The following is a 19801-nucleotide window of genomic DNA, read 5'->3' as shown; positions in this document are numbered from 1 at the left end:
GGAATATGGCTCTCCATTAAACCCCACAACTGTACATCTGCTTTTTTTGTTATACAGAAATAACAAAACATGTCGAAAAGCTGTTTTGTTGTTCAATGTACATGTAGCCAGGTCAAACATCCTGACCTACAGTTCACAGTGGTCCCACGTAGGGAAATAGAGCCTGCGAGAAGAGCCCTGTGGCTTCAGGCTATTCGGTGTGTGAGAGTGGGAAATGTGGGGACTCGGTGTCCAAGTAGGCTACACGTAGCTATGTGTGTGGAAAACATCTAAATCACAGGTAAGACATTCAACTTGTTTAGTACAGTCTGTTTGTAACTCCACTCACTACTTGCAGCTGTATAGTCCGTTTAATGGTGTTATTGGTCTTGGCTAGCTTAAAAATGTTCCGATCGGTAGCTAGCTAGCACTCAAGTGGCTGCTAGCATAGTCAAATCAAATCAAATTTTATTTGTCACATACACATGGTTAGCAGATGTTAATGCGAGTGTAGCGAAATGCTTGTGCTTCTAGTTACGACAATGCAGTAATAACCAACGAGTAATCTAACCTATCAATTTCACAACAACTACCTTATACACACAAGTGTAAAGGAATGAAGAATATGTACATAAAGATATATGAATGAGTGATGGTACAGAACGGCATAGGCAAGATGCAGTAGATGGTATCGAGTACAGTATATACATATGAGATGAGTAATGTAGGGTATGTAAACATTATATGAAGTGGCATTGTTTAAAGTGGCTAGTGAAACATTTTTCCATTGTTAAAGTGGCTGGAGTTGAGTCAGTATGTTGGCAGCAGCCACTCAATATTAGTGGTGGCTGTTAGTGGTGGCTGTTTAACAGTCTGATGGCCTTGAGATAGAAGCTGTTTTTCAGTCTCTCGGTCCCTGCTTTGATGCACCTGTACTGACCTCACCTTCTGGATGATAGCGGGGTGGTTGTTGTCCTTGATGATCTTTATGGCCTTCCTGTGACATCGGGTGGTGTAGGTGTCCTGGAGGGCAGGTAGTTTGCCCCCGGTGATGCATTGTGCAGACCTCACTACCCTCTGGAGAGCCTTACGGTTGTGGGCGGAGCAGTTACCGTACCAGGCGGTGATACAGCCAGACAGGATGCTCTCGATTGTGCATCTGTAAAAGTTTGTGAGTGCTTTTGGTGACAAGGGAAATTTCTTCAGCCTCCTGAGGTTGAAGAGGCGCTGCTGCGCCTTCTTCACCACGCTGTCTGTGTGGGTGGACCAATTCAGTTTGTCAGTGATGTGTACGCCGAGGAACTTAAAACTTACTACCCTCTCCACTACTGTCCCGTCGATGTGGAGAGGGGGGTGCTCCCTCTGCTGTTTCCTGAAGTCCACGATCATCTCCTTTGTTTTGTTGACGTTGAGTGTGAGGTTATTTTCCTGACACCACACTCCGAGGGCCCTCACCTCCTCCCTGTAGGCCGTCTCGTCGCTGTTGGTAATCAAGCCTACCACTGTAGTGTCGTCTGCAAACTTGATGATTGAGTTGGAGGCGTGCATGGCCACGCAGTCGTGGGTGAACAGGGAGTACAGGAGAGGGCTCAGAACGCACCATTGTGGGGCCCCAGTGTTGAGGATCAGCGGAGTGGAGATGTTGTTACTTACCCTCACCACCTGGGGGTGGCCTGTCAGGAAGTCCAGTACCCAGTTGCACAGGGCGGGGTCGAGACCCCTGGTCTCGAGCTTGATATCGAGTTTGGAGGGTACTATGGTGTTAAATGCTGAGCTGTAGTCGATGAACAGCATTCTCACATAGGTATTCCTCTTGTCCAGATGGGTTAGGGCAGTGTGTGGTTGTGATTGCGTCGTCTGTGGACCTATTGGGGCGGTGATATGGTCCTTGACTAGTCTCTCAAAGCACTTCATGATGATGGAAGTGAGTGCTACGGGGCGGTAGTCGTTTAGCTCAGTTACCTTAGCTGTCTTGGGAACAGGAACAATGGTGGCCCTCTTGAAGCATGTGGGAACAGCAGACTGGGATAAGGATTGGTTGAATATGTCCGTAAACACACCAGCGAGCTGGTCTGTGCATGCTCTGAGGGCGAGGCTGGGGATGCCGTCTGGGCCTGCAGCCTTGCGAGGGTTAACATATTTAAATGTTTAACTCACGTCGGCTGCAGTGAAGGAGAGTCGGGCAGGTTTTGGTAGCTGGCCATGTCAGTGGCACTGTATTGTCCTCAAAGCGGGCAAAGAAGTTGTTAAGTCTGTCTGTGAGCAAGACATCCTGGTCCGTGACGGGGCTGGTTTTCTTTTTGTAATCCGTGATTGACTGTAGACCCTGCCACATACCTCTTGTGTCTGAGCCGTTGAATGAAAAAGGGAATGAGGGAAGCCTTCCAACAGGGTTTCCCAAACTCGGTCCTGGGGACCCCAAGGGCTGCGTGCACATTTTGTTTTTTGCCCTAGCACTACACAGCTGATTCAAATAATCAACCCCAAGACTGAGTTTGGGAAACGCTGCCCTACAATATGATGTTTTTCTAAGTTGTGATAATGCTCGGGAGCAGGCAGTTTTGAACAATTATCTTTAGACATGTTGTACTTGTCTTAAATGTAGTTTTATAATTGACTAAAACAAGCAGACGACAAGAAAATTGCATTTGAAAAAGGTCACGTTTTTGCTTTGAGCCAAACGGGGTAACCTAGGTAACCATAGGTTGTTTTCCCCACAGGCGGGCATGGTTGTTTTCCCCACAGGCGGGCATGGTTGTTTTCCCCACAGGCGGGCATGGTTGTTTTCCCCACAGGCGGGCATGGTTGTTTTCCCCACAGGCGGGCATGGTTGTTTTCCCCACAGGCGGGCATGGTTGTTTTCCCCACAGGCGGGCATGGTTGTTTTCCCCACAGGCGGGCATGGTTGTTTTCCCCACAGGCGGGCATGGTTGTTTTCCCCACAGGCGGGCATGGTTGTTTTCCCCACAGGCGGGCATGGTTGTTTTCCCCACAGGCGGGCATGGTTGTTTTCCCCACAGGCGGGCATGGTTGTTTTCCCCACAGGCGGGCATGGTTGTTTTCCCCACAGGCGGGCATGGTTGTTTTCCCCACAGGCGGGCATGGTTGTTTTCCCCACAGGCGGGCATGGTTGCGACGTTCTATCTAATACCAACTGGGTCTATTGTCCCACTTTAGGACCTTATATGCGTAACAATCTTTTTTCTCTCTGATATTATTGGAACAATCCTCTGTGACATAACCAATCAGCGATCACTAAATTCAAAATACCATGATGTCAACATCTTCAACAATACCATCAGTGCAATCCCTCAAATAATGATAATCTCAAGACTTTGTCCAACCTCTACATCCAATTATTTGACTGCCCTGCCACATGGTTCCAATCAGCTGATCCAGGAACAGAAAGGCCATACAGCCTCCTATCCTGGGTTGAATAGACTGATTATAATTAAACTCAACTTCATTGAACTGATGAGGTTGAGAAGGAGTGATTAAAAAAAGGGAAATTGATTGCTCTCCTTAGAGCGTATTTTAGGGTTTTCAGTGAGAGTGATGCATCTGTGTGAATGGATGTATTCTGCCTCTACACACACACACACACACACACACACACACACACACACACACACACACACACACACACACACACACACACACACACACACACACACACACACACACACACACACACACCCCTCAAACAGCTTTGCCCCATTGTTCAGTCAGCTGCAAAGCCTGACCCGGGGGACTTTGGCCGGAGGATTGATGATCAGATACCGGCCCTGGTCCTGTCGGAAAATTATGACATTTTTCACCCAGAAAAGGGTCCAAATGGCAGGTGTCAGGGGCCGTCAGTCTCACGCTTGGTGCTAGGAGGCAGGAAGCACCCAGTCAGCGTGGGGCCCCGCCAATGCCACACTCCAGCTGCCACCGCAGAGCACGTCTGAAAAGAGCAAGGTCTCACAGCCACTCACATCAATCTGGTGGCAGACGCTCGTCACACACACATTCACACACAGTCACTCACACAAACATGTCACACATGTTTAACACACACACACACACGGCAGAGCAGAAAGCGTTGGTGCCCTAAGGGGAGAGAGATTGCTGTGCTTGGCCACCAGTGGGGCAGCAGGGTGGCACATTGTTGGCCACCTGTGAGTGCCCACAGCCCCCACGCTCCCATTCAAACCATATCTATCTACTGGTCAGCCTGGGCACAAACTGTTCATAGCCAGCCTCCTTTACGTCTTGTGTACATTTTGAGAGGGGGGACAAGTCTCTCTAGTCTCATGTTCTTATCCATCTGGTAAAATGTGCAATTACTCATATTGGCTTTATTGTGCATCTTGGTTTCCATTCTTAGTTTCTATTCCATCTCAATCTTAAAACGGAGCTTGAGGCCACTTAAAATAAGTCCTTCTCATAGATATACACACACACAACTGATTCCTTGGGGCGAATTTAAGGAGTGACTGCTATTGCAAGCATTCAGATGTGGCATTGAGGTTTCCATGTTTTGATGTTTCTTTCTCTCTAATGTCCAATGGCCATAAAGTCCTTCAAACGGCCCAGCAGAGCCAAATGAAGCGTGAAATGTGCAGTGCAGTAAAAGTGTTATTGCTGGAGATTGGCTCCAGCCACTCTGAGTCGCTGAGAGACATACGTATGGAAATGAACACACACACACGTCTGTGGGGATTTGACGCTTTGAGTTCGTGGCGACAAAGAACCTTGCTTCATTCTCACAAAAAGCTACCATCCATCAGCGCAGACTGCATTATAGTCCATGACATCAGCAAATCTTTGCGTATATTAGGGAAAATATAAACAGAGTAGTGGTAAAAGCTTACTTGTTAAGAACGACTATAGGGTTATGATTACGTATGCGTTATGGTTGACAAGAAATATACCGCTAATGTACCATACAAGTGTCAGGCATAAATGTATGTCGGATAAGATGTTCAAGTTGATTATACAGTATGTGTATGTGGATGTGTATAGGAGAGATGATGTAACAGTCCTTAATACAGAGCTCTTGGGAAGAGAACCAACAAGGGAAACTCAGCGACAGCAGGAGAGGACACCAGGACGTGTTTGAGGCACTACTGGGTAAAGGAGCGGACAGTGGAAGTTGGAAGAGCGCCCCAGTCCGTACCACAGTCCAGACCCCCGTGTTTCTGAGGCACTGCTGGGTAAAGGAGCGGACAGTGGAAGTTGGAAGAGCGCCCCAGTCCGTACCACAGTCCAGACCCCCGTGTCCGTCAGTCTGTCCTTTGTGATTCAGACGGCTAACCTTCAGTGAGCCTCTAGCCTCCTGGCTTTTCTCTGTAATTATCCAGGATCCTAATCACCCTAGCCAGGATCCTTGCCTGCCTGCCTGGCTGGCTCCCTCCATGGCCCAGGCCACATCATCATGGGCCAAACCCCCCTAAGCCAGCAGTGATCTCATTCCACCAGGAGCAGGGTGGGATCAGAGCAGTGATTACCTGAAGACAGAGTGGAGTGCGGCCAAGGACAGTGCCTCACCACCACTAGTAGTACTACGGTGAGGCAGGCAGGCAGGGACGTCAGGCCTTATACACTCTGACAGTACAGGGACTGTAGGGAGAAGCTGCTTGTTACAGAGCCACTCACTAACAGGACTCATCACTATTCATCTCTCTCCACGCCACTGGTTCCTGGACAGCGGATACTTGGCAATACATGGAGCTTCGGACCTGGGCTGAGGCTCACAGGCTTAGAAAGGTGAGGACAAAAAATATCCAACTAACACGGTCATCGGTTTGGCATTTAAGGTGAACTCACCAAACATTCTACTCCTGCTTGAAATCAATCTCTGTTACATATCACATATCTCTCTCTCTTTCTTAAGGAAATGTCACAAAACCTCTGAACACAAACCACTGAGCAGCGGTGCCTTGTCACCCCATTATGGCGGCTACTCAACAAGACACAGCAAAACCCCAATACCACACCAGACTGGATGGACAGACTGACAGATATAGACAGAGAGAGAGTGTCTTGGTCCATATCCTAGCCTTCTGCCCAGTGCAGAGTGAAACTGATCTGGAGAGACTGGCTAGCCGGTGGCATTGGGGATCGGCCTTGGGGTCTCTGATACTGGGCGGAGGGGGGTGAGGTTTGGGGGGGGTCATCTCTGTTCTCATCTGCCTTTAGGAGTGACAGGGGGGCAGGGAGGGGGACATGGTTCCCAAGCGGTCAGGGGAACGAGGAACTCTGTATCATGACTACTGCCCAGAGATCTACAACTCTGCTCTGATGGGGTTAATGTCAGCTGAGCTTGTCCTTCACATGGACACCCACCGGCCACGCCATGATGCCATCTCCTCCATGTCCAGTTATACACGTTCTCTATCTCAGTCATACCCAGTGCTTAATTTGAGCCGGATCCTGTTTGCGATGTAAAAATTCCAATAAAAGCGATCAGTGTTCATTTGAGTTGCATCCTCTGTAATTCTCCTGCCCCCTAAAAAATGTACTGTGAAAACGAGTTTATGGTTAACGCAACATTGTAGCCTAGAGACCAACGCATGGCCGTTGCTGTGTTGAGAGGGAAAGAAGTGCACCTGAATCTCTCACATAACCAGAGTGAGTTTCGGGCCTCCCGAGTGGCGCAGCATTCTTCAGCACTGCATCGCAGGGGGTAAAAAAAAGGGGATAAAAAGTAAATAAATAAATATCTATAGTGAGATTCACTAAAATGCTATAATTCGGAATACTACACCAGGAGCATAATTTAGCCACAGAGGATCAATACAGCTTATTAAAAACAACGCAGGTTCCTGAGTGGCGCAGAGGTCTAAGGCACAACATCGCAGTGTTACGGCGTCACTACAGCCTGGGGTTAGAACAGCCGTAACCGGCAGTCCCATAGGGTGGACCATATTTGGCCCAGCGTCGTTAGGGGAGGGTTTGGCCGGGGGGCTTTACTTGTCTCATCGCACTCTAGCGACTTCTTGTGGCGGGCCGGGTGTCTACAAACTGACCTCGTTAGTTGAAGGGTGTTTTCCTCCGGCACTCTGATGCGGCTGGCTTCAGGGTTAGGCAAGCGGGTGTTAAGAAGCGCTGCTTGGCTGGTCATGTTTCTGAGGACGCATGACTCGACCTTCGCCTCTCCCAAGCCCATTTGAGAGTTGCAGCGATGAGACAAGATCGTAATTGGATCGCAAATGGATATCACGAAATTGGGGAGAAAAAAATGGGTAAAATGACAGACACATTTATTTTTTTAAATACCTAGCTGTGGATTGTGCGTAGCCCAATCACAAGGCTTAGCCTACAGTCGGGACCGCGTGGCAAATCTGTTAGTGAACAGCATGCAGCCAAAATAGGCCTTTCACAATATTTCATATACAATCATGGGTAAACACAGTTTGGAAAGCAAATGGCTCATGCTGAAAAGAGAAGAGTAATTTGTCTGTAGGCTACCGAAATATTTTATAAACTTCCAAATAGGCATATTGCGAACAGCATTGTTTAACAAAGTAAAACAAGAGAGCGCATCGGCCATCACCGGTGAGTGAGCTCCGCATCATAGGATGAGTCAGTGAAACTGGAAAGCTTTTGTAGGGCTTTAATCTCCTCATATTGTGCAATATGTGTCTCTCCGCACACCTAGGCCTAGGCTATAGGTGGATTCAAGACAAGGTCGTCTCAGTTTGTCAGTGTCAAAGTAGCCTGTCTTTTCAATCATTTGTGTGGTATTAAAAAAGATTCAGTCATTTAAAATGATGTAGAATTGCATGAAATGCGTTTTTAAAAGGCCAACATGTTTTGGGACCCTAGGCTACAAATAAAATCCCCCATGTGTGCAACTTCTGCAAGCACCTCTACTCTACTGCTCTATGCCACTACACAAAAGCATTAATAACGCCTGCAATGCTTTATTATAAAGGTGTCCTTTTTATTTTGCATTCCGGTTCCTTCAGAGCACCCCAGGTCACCCCTCTATCACTTTTTGTTCCGGCACCTCCTGATCTACAAATTAAGCCCTGTCTTACTGCATCCTGAGTGCCAAGAGAGACTGCTGTAGCAGAACCCGAACTAGAACTGAAAACCTGGACTGTCTTTGTGTGGACTGCTTTCAAAGGTTATCCTAAATGTTATCCTAAATGTATTGAGTCAATCCAAGCATGAAATCAACAAACCAACTGAACTCCTGGAACATTTCCAGGGACAAGAGGTAGATCTAGTACTCTAGGTTCACAGCTCCATAGCCACTAGACCAGCTGAACTGGCAGAAGTTAGGACACACTGTAACCCTGGCCTGGCAGACAGGGAGGTGGGGGGTAGGCGGGTGGATGTCACCGCGTTGCACTCGTCTCAGTGACACATCTTAGGTCACTGTCATCGGCTGGTATCCAGCACTGAGGGCTGCCTATCTGAGAGGTGGACACAGGGAGAGAGGAGCGTCCCTTGTCCAGCAGCCGCTGAGCCCTGAGAGGGCATTTATGCCCTGTGACAAAGGCTGAGTGTTCAATGGCCTGCTGCTAATACAGCGTGACAGAGAAGGTCACACTGTGGAGGGACTGGGCCTGTCAACCAGCCATCCACTCACACTTGATAATGAGACTGGGAAGATACGTGTGGCGGGCCACCATGACGAGAACACACGCAGAGTACAGGAAGAATACACACACACTGCTCACAGAATGTTGGACATATCTAAAGTGACCTATGGGAGTACTCCTCTCCCCACTCTTCTTCACCCTAGGGCTGTGGCATGAAATTTCGTCAGCCGGTGATGGTCAAGCAAATAACAGCCGGTCTCATGGTAATTGACTGTTAATCAACATAAACACATTTAGCATCTCCTGGCTTCCACGCATAGCCTACAAGCCACTGATGCAGACCTATGGAACATCTACATTCAAAAAATCCATGTACACCAGCCTACACCATCACAATAAATCAATGATTTATTTTAGACAAGTCTAACGGAACATGATAAGAAGAAAATGTAGTCTATTTCAGAAGAACAGAATAGCATACTCTGAGTTGTCCTTATGTTAGGCTCTGATCTGGCTATGCCATATGGCTGTGGGCTACACTAGTTTATTTAGTAGACAAGATTTGCTTAGAGCTCTGTGCCATCACTAGCTGGCTACCACCGGGTTACTCAACCCTGCATCTTAGAGGCTGCTGCCCTGTGTACATAGACATGGAATCACTGATCACTTTAATAATGTTTACATACTGCTTTACTCATTTCATATGTATATACTGTATTATAGTTAATGGCACTCTGACATTGCTCGTCCTAATATTTATATACTTTTTAATTCCATTCTTTTACTTTTAGATTTGTGTGTATTGTTGTGAATTCTTCGATACTACTGCACTGTTGGAGCTAGTAACACAAGCATTTCGCTACACCCGCAATAACATCTGCTAAATATGTGTGTGACCAATAAAATTGTATTTTATTCATATTATTTTTATAGTATGAAGAAAACAATTGAACATAGCTGGGAAAAAATAAAGGATATTTTCTCCAAACAATCTGAGGGAGTGCGCACATGCGCCTATTCTGTGTTGAGCGGTTAACAAAGAAACAGGTACCCCTATATTCTTAATTTAGGATTATTTATGCAACTTTAGTTGTCATACAAACGTTGGGCTATGTTAAAAATGTTACACATTCTAAGGCTGCATGATGCAACTCTAATTATGATTTGTAAAAAAGCACATGAAAGGCGCAGGCTGTACACACTTCATCAGTCTCTCATTCACAATTTGACAAGCACTTGATAATGCCTCAAATTTCCCGGCTGCATAGCCTTTGTGTGGCTGTAATGCCCCCTAAAACAATACATGCCTTTTGCGGCCAGTGGCCGTTATGCCCTTGGGCTGAATATAATGATTATAATTTCCTTCTCCCGGCTGCTGTGTGCTCCGTGATTGGGTCTTTCTCACAGGCTACAATTGAAGACAGACACATTGGGGATGCAACTGTGCGTGTCCTTATGCAATTCCGAGGCGCATATAGAAGCTATTGTAAGAACTGTCCACATTTACTTTTTGTCAGCCAACAAGATGAGAACAGCAAAAGCACTAGCCTATGTCAATCTACTATCCTCCATAGCACAAAAGTTGACCTATTTTATTCTACCTAGAAATAAATATTCAAAACAGTCTGGGACAGTTGTGGGATGCGATAGATCCCAAATGAATACAACCACTAGCATCAAAAAACTTTTTTTCAGCAAATAAGGCTGACAACAGCTCAGAACATTTAGCTTAAAATGTTGATACACTATTAGGCTATTTCTTCACATTATAAGCACATCGATGCGTACACGGCAATAGGCTTATAAGCGCAAATGTTTCATTAGTGGGAAAACACGTGATTATGCATGTAATGCTTTTATTATAAAAGGTGCATTTTTATGGTGAAAATGATCTTCCCCAAACTTGAAACTCACATGCTGTTTATGTACGCCAGTTAGGCTCTACACCCGTTGTGAAGTGGAATAATTTGCTTAATTTTAAGAAGTTATTTGGCCACTTTAGCTGTGATACAAAACTTTTAAAAAACATATAAACCTATGGGCTGGGCTACATGAGGTGTGCGGCTGATTTGAAAAAGTCGCAAGCTAGGCATTATTCACAAGTGATAATATATAATTCACAACTGATAGGCTAATATTGTCACCCATCACACTATTCTTGATTTAATCTTGTCTTTACATATACTAAACAATGTATGTGTGTGAATTTTTTATTAATTTAGAACGGACCATTATCATGCACCTGTATCGAAACGAGGGAAGCGGGAAAAAATACATGTCATCTATGCACCTAAATGGCGAATGGAGGATGCTTTTCCCCGTGGTTTATTTTCATGCCAGCCAGGTAGGCTTTACTCCTGCTGTAAATATAAGCAATATGCTTAATATTATGAGAAAAAAATATAGTAGGCCTATAGTAGCCTATAGAAAGCTGATGGGATCCTCCTCTTTTTATTAGTGGCCATCACTCTGTTTTTTCACGCAATTGCCTAGCCTATAGAAATGTTGCGCAACATGAGCTCATGGGCTCTCATGAAGTGTTTGATTAGATTTTTGATAACATTTGCATTGATGTCAGACTGATTAGAGTGCTGAGAACCAGGCAGTTAGCAAGTTTGGTAGGCTACTAATGACCAGCAGCAGCATCAAAGCTTGGAGAAGCCTAATTACCGTGACTAAATGTTCATGTGGAATTTGACTGCCGTTGTGGTGGTAATACGGTCAAGGTAACCGCCCTACTCCACCCCACTCTGCGGGGTAATTGGACTAGTGAAAGCTCAGACATAATTAAGACACAGCGCTCCCTACGAAAACAACACTATCTATCTGCAGGGATCAGAGGCAGAGGTGGGCTGGCAGACAGGACAGGGGTGAGGGGCAGGGATCAGAGGCAGAGGTGGGCTGGCAGACAGGACAGGGGTGAGGGGCAGGGATCAGAGGCAGAGGCGGGCTGGCAGACAGGACAGGGGTGAGGGGCAGGGATCAGAGGCAGAGGCGGGCTGGCAGACAGGAGTGAGGGGCAGGGATCAGAGGCAGAGGCGGGCTGGCAGACAGGACAGGGGTGAGGGGCAGGGATCAGAGGCAGAGGCGGGCTGGCAGACAGGACAGGGGTGAGGGGCAGGGATCAGAGGCAGAGGCGGGCTGGCAGACAGGACAGGGGTGAGGGGCAGGGATCAGAGGCAGAGGCGGGCTGGCAGACAGGACAGGGGTGAGGGGCAGGGATCAGAGGCAGAGGCGGGCTGGCAGACAGGACAGGGGTGAGGGGCAGGGATCAGAGGCAGAGGTGGGCTGGCAGACAGGACAGGGGTGAGGGGCAGGGATCAGAGGCAGAGGTGGGCTGGCAGACAGGACAGGGGTGAGGGGCAGGGATCAGAGGCAGAGGTGGGCTGGCAGACAGGACAGGGGTGAGGGGCAGGGATCAGAGGCAGAGGTGGGCTGGCAGACAGGACAGGGGTGAGGGGCAGGGATCAGAGGCAGAGGTGGGCTGGCAGACAGGACAGGTGTGAGGGGCAGGGATCAGAGGCAGAGGTGGGCTGGCAGACAGGACAGGGGTGAGGGGCAGGGATCAGAGGCAGAGGTGGGCTGGCAGACAGGACAGGGGTGAGGGGCAGGGATCAGAGGCAGAGGTGGGCTGGCAGACAGGACAGGGGTGAGGGGCAGGGATCAGAGGCAGAGGTGGGCTGGCAGACAGGACAGGGGTGAGGGGCAGGGATCAGAGTGAAGCGCCGTGGAGGCGGCAGCAGGCTGCAGACAGGCCATGATGTGGAAGGAGGAGAATCCCACAGCTCATATATCAGATCAGACTCAATGACGCCAAGCCACCACGCCAACTCCTCTATAGTTATGGTACATATAAAGTGCCTTCCTCTGCCATATAGGCTACTGTGTCTATATTGGCGCTAATTCAAAGAGAGAGCGAGTCAGAGAGAGATACCATGCAAAGAGACGCACAAGAGCATAGACAAGAGCTGTAGAGAGACGTGGCACAATGACAAGGACTCCATTCATGGTCAGAGAGGGAGGCTCAACTCTATCTGAGCCATATAAAGATGGCACAACTACCTTGAAACACAGCCAACCACAGCCATGTCTTTTTAATGTCAATGACAGTCTTGCTCGAGTTACGCACATGGATCTGAAGTTAGAATTCAACCAGTAATGAAGCTCTAGAATGGGACTAGAAGTAATAAAGTAGTCTTTACCGTACAGCCAAAAGCTACATGATGTCAGATCACTGTTATTAAAGACAAATATAAAATCCCAGGAGTGGACTAATTGAATGGATAAAATTATATAAAGTATGACATTTTCTTCTACACTTGGCTATACTATTTCAAATAAAATTATTTAAATCAAAATATACTATTTAATTCACTTGATTATTATTCCTTTTCTTCTCATTGCTTGAATTAGTAACTGTAGTAGAGGAAAGGGAATAGAGGTGAAAGGGTAGTAAGGTATGCTAGAAATCTCTTGTACATCACAGTCTTTGGTTACCCGACAGGAATGGTGTAAGGCAGGAAATAGAGATGAGATTTATTTTTGATCGATTATTTTGTATTTTACCCCCCTTTTCTCCTCAATTTCGATCTCGTCTCATCGCTGCAACTCCCCAGGATTTTCAAGATATCGATAATAATGATAAGTAGCATTTACTAAAGGAATGTAAAGTTTGAAATGAAGTAATACTGTGAATATGGTGCATTGCTTATGGGACAATTGATAGCTACAACACTCCATGCAGTAGTAATAGTAAGGATAATATTTCAAAAACTAACTGGCGCACATGAATGTAATTCAGTCAAATGATCATGATATGGATTTTTGTCCACATCTCCCAGCTCTAGTAGGAAAGGTTTTCCTGGAGATCTGGTGAACATCAGGAATAGTGTGGACAGACACACAGAAATCAAGAGACACACATCTGTGTCCAGGCTGGAGGTTTTACCCGTGACCCCTACCCCTGCCCAGGACCCACTGCCTCCTGGACACAATTGCCCTACATACAGTGCGCAAACACACTCATCTTCCCTACAGACACACACACACACACACACACCTCCCCAACAGACGGACACACACACACAGTACAAAAAAGGTTTCAAATCAAATCGTATTCGTCACATGCACCGAGTACAACAGGTGTAGACCTTAGTGAAATGCTTAGTTAGAAGCCCTTAACAAAATGCAGTTTAAGTGCCGGCTTAAGTGAAACACCACACTATAGCTGGGCAATATGTACAAAAATCTATTGCGATAAATTGGCTGAATTGATGTGATAGCGCTAAATATAATGACACGTTTATAACATTAATGTGCACCACAGTTGTTTTTTTATCATTTAAACTACCACTAGTTTGATAGTTGTAGCCATCAATTGTCCCATTAACAATCACTCATATTAATAAACTTATTTCATTTCTTTAGTATAGGCTTCTTATTGTAATGAACAATATCAGCAAAATGCCTCCGTTAACTGATCGGTATGGTCAGTGTCGATCATTTTCAGTTGATCGTCCTAGCTCTACACAACACAAAGATAAGTTCAACTGCAGTCTGAAAAGGCTACACTCCTCAACTTCAGTGAGCAGGTTAGCAGGTGAAGACAGAAGATGACTGCCTTATTAACATGAGTACATCTAACAACTCACTCAACAGGCAGATGCCTCCCTCCACCCACTCTCCCCTACGCCTCCAGTCCACCAAGACCCAGTCACACACGGAGTGATGCAGCAGCAGGCCCCAGAGAGCCGGGTTGCCGTGGCCAGGGTAGGGGTCCCGGAGGCTCATTTCAGTGTGCCGGCTGCTGGCGCTGGCTGTCAGGCGGAAGGGCATAGGGGAGGAAGGCTGGGGGGGGACGTGGGGATAGGCATGGTGGTGAGCACAGAGGGGTGGGGGGTGCACCTCAAGGGGTTCTGATCAAGCTGTGGCACAGGGAGACAGATAGCAGATGGTACGGATGAGGCTGCCTCTTTAATTAGATTGGCGCGCAGGAGAAGTGGTTGAAGTGTGTGTTCCTGGGCTGAGCCAGAGCAAGAGAGAGCACAGACACACACACAATTGTTTTTACATAACTTCTCAAGTTCACACAGGCATTCAACATAAGTTACCACTTAATGGAAGAATAGTATCATATGATATTGTATACTACAATCAAAATAAGTATACGATACTCATCCATGACGTTATTCACTATAATGCTTGTTCAACTCAATCATCTCCAAGACATTTGGTTACAAGAAATCTGGGATTTGCAGACTCTAGTCTTTTTGGAGTAAGAATATGTAATATCTAGTTGCAAGCTTATGTACAAGACACATATGTTTTCTCCATTCACAGCAGTTCTGAGGAAATTCACTTAGCGAGAGGCTCCGGTCGAGCCTTTCTTCACAGCGAAATACGAAGAATAATTGCATAGATTCGCCCAAAATAAAAATCACTATAAGGAGAGAACTGTTTCCAGTTGCTAAAACAGTCTGGGGGGAAAGCGAGGAACAGAGCAGCCCTCGCCACAGTGTTACGGATGGCCCACATTTATCATGAGGAGATTAAATAAACTGTGTGGAAGTTTGGCCTTGGTTGGAGTGCTGAGAGGCCTTTGATTTAAGGCTCTGCGATCTAATTTTTCACCCACAGGATTCGCAGAGGCGTAGAGAGTGTCTCGCCACATCAGTGAGGAGATTCACTGAGCCAGGCTGCCTGTCAGTCAACCCACCAAAATGAACTTTGTGGTTTGCACAACTGTTGTTGGTCAGGTGTGGTCAAAGTGAGCACCCCAGCATCCTGGTCTTCTGATGTGTCGACCGCCAATCTGGCTCATCATCATCATCAAGATGACTTGGCGGTTGCCCGGGTCAACCAGGGGTCGATCAGCAGGACCAAAAGCCTTGTGGGAGGTGGAGTCACCAGTGCTAAAAAGGTAATTCCTCATCGCTAATGATCCTTCCCTTGACTTCAAATTACAATACCATAAAAAAGACTTAGGGAAAACCACAGTCCTCCTCAAGGAATGGAACTCTGGAAATCCAGGAGGCTGGAACTATTTTAAGCATTTTGGGGGGGGATTTGATCGAACTGTTAAGAGCGAAATCCTGGGAAATATCTGGAGAGAAACAAAGTGTCTCTGCCTCACTCCAACAGGGACGTGTCTCTGCCTCACTCCAACAGGGACGTGTCTCTGCCTCACTCCAACAGGGACGTGTCTCTGCCTCACTCCAACAGGGACGTGTCTCTGCCTCACTCCAACAGGGACGTGTCTCTGCCTCACTCCAACAGGGACGTGTCTCTGCCTCACTCCAACAGGGACGTGTCTCTGCCTCACTCCAACAGGGACGTGTCTCTGCCTCACTCCAACAGGGACGTGTCTCTGCCTCACTCCAACAGGGACGTGTCTCTGCCTCACTCCAACAGGGACGTGTCTCTGCCTCACTCCAACAGGGACGTGTCTCTGTCTCACTCCAACAGGGACGTGTCTCTGCCTCACTCCAACAGGGACGTGTCTCTGCCTCACTCCAACAGGGACATGTCTCTGCCTCACTCCAACAGGGACATGTCTCTGCCTCACTCCAACAGGGACATGTCTCTGCCTCACTCCAACAGGGACGTGATGCTTTCACACATCTGAGACTGTGGAGGGTTCCAAAAACACTGGCTGGACCCACTCTGGTCAGGGTCAGACTACAGTCACCTTGTAGTACCAATGGAACCCTCAACCCTGTCTGCTCCAACATGGAACAGAGCCTAAACTAACTACTCAATGATTGACTTTAAGTGGGCTTGAAGAGAGACATGGCTGACAGTGGGGCTAGATGTGTGCCTAATAGAAATACCCTCATTCTTTGGAGAGGAGAGAGTATTAGAGAGACCAGAGTGAAGCCGGGTCGTCTGATAAAAAGTAGAAACCCACAGACAGAGCACAGCCTAGTCTAGAGGGAGAGGCTAATACAGGACAGCCATTCAACACCACATAAAAGGGAAGTTAGACATTCCTACATGTCACAAGTTAAAACTAAGCCATTTTAGAACAAAATACAGCTATTATCTGGAGGTGGATCTCTTGCTACGATGATGTGTTCCAGTTTTCCAGCTTTGAAAAGAACTGTCCCAGTAGAACCAAGTTAAAGCAAACTTAATAAACAACCAGAGATTTCAGCTTTGACTATTAGTTGGGAATAACAAAACACTGGCTTTCATGGGAGTCACATGAGCCCTTAGGGGCTGAATACGTGTAGGAGAGTCTGTATCTAAACCTTATTCTGGGCTGGTGAGTGAAATGGATCCACTTGTCTCACAGCTGCTGTAGAGGTCCATTTATACACAATAGAATTTGAGCCTAAAAGTGCAGAGGCAGACACCGTTTCTGGGCCTGGCAGCAGCTAGTTACGAAGAACACAATACCCAAAGCGCCACCACCACCTCCCCCGCCATTTTTGAGTGGTTCTGGGCTGCAATCCAGTTCTGACCCAAAGTCAACAAACAAACGTCGGCGCAAGAGAGACGATCAGAACTCTAGTCGTTATTTGGGTTGGATGGGATAGTGCTGCATTGTGCTGCGCTGGTTACAGCGGCGGATGGACTGCAAGAGATATTTGCTCTTAATTAGAGGCGTTCAAACAAAGTCCAGATGACATTTAAAACCCACAAGAATTACCCATTCCAGGCCCATATCCTTTAGCCTAGCCACCCCCCCCCTATTTCCCCATGCTAACCCTATTTTGTTACCTTTGTAGGGAGCTTCACTCATCAATAAAATTAACAGTTAACATTTTAATTGTCTTTTGAATGCTGAGAGGAACCTGTAGGCACCTCCTCTTAGTGACATTGACTCAGTTCCCTAGGTAGCCTACATACAGTAGGAATCTACACTTAGGACTTTATCTGGGGACATATAGTAGGAATCTACACTTAGGACTTTATTTGGGGACATACAGTAGGAATCTACACTTAGGATTTATCTGGGGACATACAGTAGGGGTCCACACTTAGGACTTTATCTGGGGACATACAGTAGGAATCTACACTTAGGACTTTATCTGGGGACATATAGTAGGAATCTACACTTAGGACTTTATTTGGAGACATACAGTAGGAATCTACACTTAGGACTTTATCTGGGGACATACAGTGGGAGTTTACACTTAGGACTTTATCTGGGGACATACAGTAGGAGTCTACACTTAGGACTTTATCTGGGGACATACAGTAGGAGTCTACACTTAGGACTTTATCTGTGGACATACAGTAGGAGTCTACAGTAACGACTTTGGTCTTACCAGTATGACACGTCCAGAGGCTGGAAGAAACGCCGGCTGATGAGGTCAGCAAAGAAGGCCTCAGTCTCTCGACACGCTGTGCCGTTGCCGATAACCACCATGTTACAGCTGTGTGTATGAAAGAGTTGACGGAGAGTGTGAAAAAGAAACCAAAAAACATTGTGTTCTATCAACAAAAAAGGGGTTAATTGATCTATTTCTGTGAATATTCAAACATTTTTATTTTATTATTTATTTTAATACTCTTAAAAAACTCTTGATTTCATTTTGATAAGTAGTGTTCTTTATCTTAGTGATATACACTACACAATGTGCCACAGTTGATTTAAACTAACACACCAGATGCAGTACCTGTATCTGATCATCAGATGGCGCAGTTTGTCTGCCTCTCTGTTCCCACCTGAACCATGGAGGTACACCACATCTGTGTATAATATCTGACCTGGGACAGAAAGGAGGGGTGAGTATGTAAGATGGACAAATGCTTCTGTGTCACCAAGACTGAGGAATAAAGAAGACGCTCCTACTAGCTTTATCACAGGATCTGACACAAGAAGAGAGACAAAAAGAGCAAGTGAAGATGATTCTTTAACAATGGAAAGACTCAAGGTTAGAAACCTCTTTTGCGAGGGGGAACCTGGAAAATGGAATGGATGGACTAATACCCTTTCCATACAAGTATGCCGACCCAGACCTTACTTAGTTGGCTTGGATAATTTCCTTTCAGCACTGTTCAAGCAACTGTGGTAGATAGATGTGTTGGCAGGGCAGTGCAGGTAAGCTCGGCTTGTTTCGGCTAAGCTAAGCTCAGCAGTGTGAAAAGGCCATTTTGAGAATACTCCTCCTGTTGCACTTCTCCCCCAGATCTGTCCATTCCTGTGCCTCTGTAAGGACGGACGGACAGAGCTGGGTCGTTCCACGAAGTGAGCCTTTTGTGTCCCTTTGATATTTTAAGTAGAAATTGTGAACCAATATTGAATTTTAAAAACCTGTTTTATTAAATGAAGTGTCCTTTAATATAGACCACATGGAGAATTTAATAACTCCGATTTTATATATTAATAAAGGCTTGCTATAGTGCCAACATTCAGCATTTTGACATGTCCCTCCGTCAACTCTGTCACTTCTAAGAAGATTTCAAACCACTTAATCTAAACATGTCTCCAGGTTTCACCATCATTGTGAAGTCCTAGTTATTTTTTTGATTTGACAGTCATTTCTGAAGATAATTATTTATTTCATGTCATTAGTGATTGATTTACGTATGCCCCTCATTTTAAAGTCAACCCTGTTATGTGAACTGTACTCCCGTTTTAATATGATGAAACAATTCATTTTATAATTTTTTTGCAGAAACATTGAACATCTAATAGTTAAATGATAGTGTAAAAGCAAGTGAGCTGGTTACACTCTTTTTAGCAATTTTCTGGTGTTTTGTGGTGGAAAACGGAACAGGTTGAGAATAACATGTTAACACTGTTACCCATAGATAGACAGTCTAGAAATGTTATGGCAATTTCATTTTTTTGTGTGATGCATGTCACTACCTGTTGCACACAACAAGTTTCCATTCCTCCGTCACAAGGGGGATTTATGGCTGATTTAATATGAAATTGTCAACCCTGTTACATTATTTGGCACTTTTTGGGTGAACCGACCAAATTCACAAAGAATTCTCATCGAAAGCAAGTCTAAGAAGCAGTGGATCTGTTTTATGTGTGCTATTTCTATGCTTCCCGTTCTTAAGTTTAGTTTTTAAGTCTTTTAATTTCGGTTTTGTACACCAGCTTCAAACAGCTGAAAATACAATATTTTTGGTTATTGAAAATATATTTCACAGCGGTTTAGATGGTACAATGATTTTCTACACTATACATTGCTTGTTTTGTCCCAAACTGAAATTAGGCAAACTATTAGAATTTTAGCAACCAGGAAATGGCGGAGCGATTTCTGCATATTGCACCTTTAATATGTACTTACTATAGTATATATAGGGAGGGGGGGAATTATTAT

The 19801-nt window shown here is 45.9% G+C and overlaps 1 protein-coding gene across 2 annotated transcripts in view; it reads right to left on the bottom strand.

Annotated features, from left to right (window-relative positions):
• Positions 1 to 19801, bottom strand: part of srbd1 (S1 RNA binding domain 1) — a 95983-nt gene that overhangs the window by 60151 nt on the left and 16031 nt on the right. For both annotated transcript variants that reach the window (XM_055889999.1, XM_055890000.1), the window contains exons 13-14: positions 18140 to 18230; positions 17789 to 17896 (exon numbers count right to left, since the gene is read on the bottom strand). In XM_055889999.1, coding sequence (XP_055745974.1) covers positions 17789 to 17896; positions 18140 to 18230 — 199 coding nt within the window. The remainder of the gene's footprint in view (positions 1 to 17788; positions 17897 to 18139; positions 18231 to 19801) is intronic.

This window comes from Salvelinus fontinalis, chromosome 30 (assembly GCF_029448725.1).
Source record: "Salvelinus fontinalis isolate EN_2023a chromosome 30, ASM2944872v1, whole genome shotgun sequence".
NCBI classification, from domain to species: domain Eukaryota; kingdom Metazoa; phylum Chordata; class Actinopteri; order Salmoniformes; family Salmonidae; genus Salvelinus; species Salvelinus fontinalis.
Note: the sequence above shows the minus strand (reverse complement) of the source record. Positions and strands in the feature narration are given on the sequence as shown.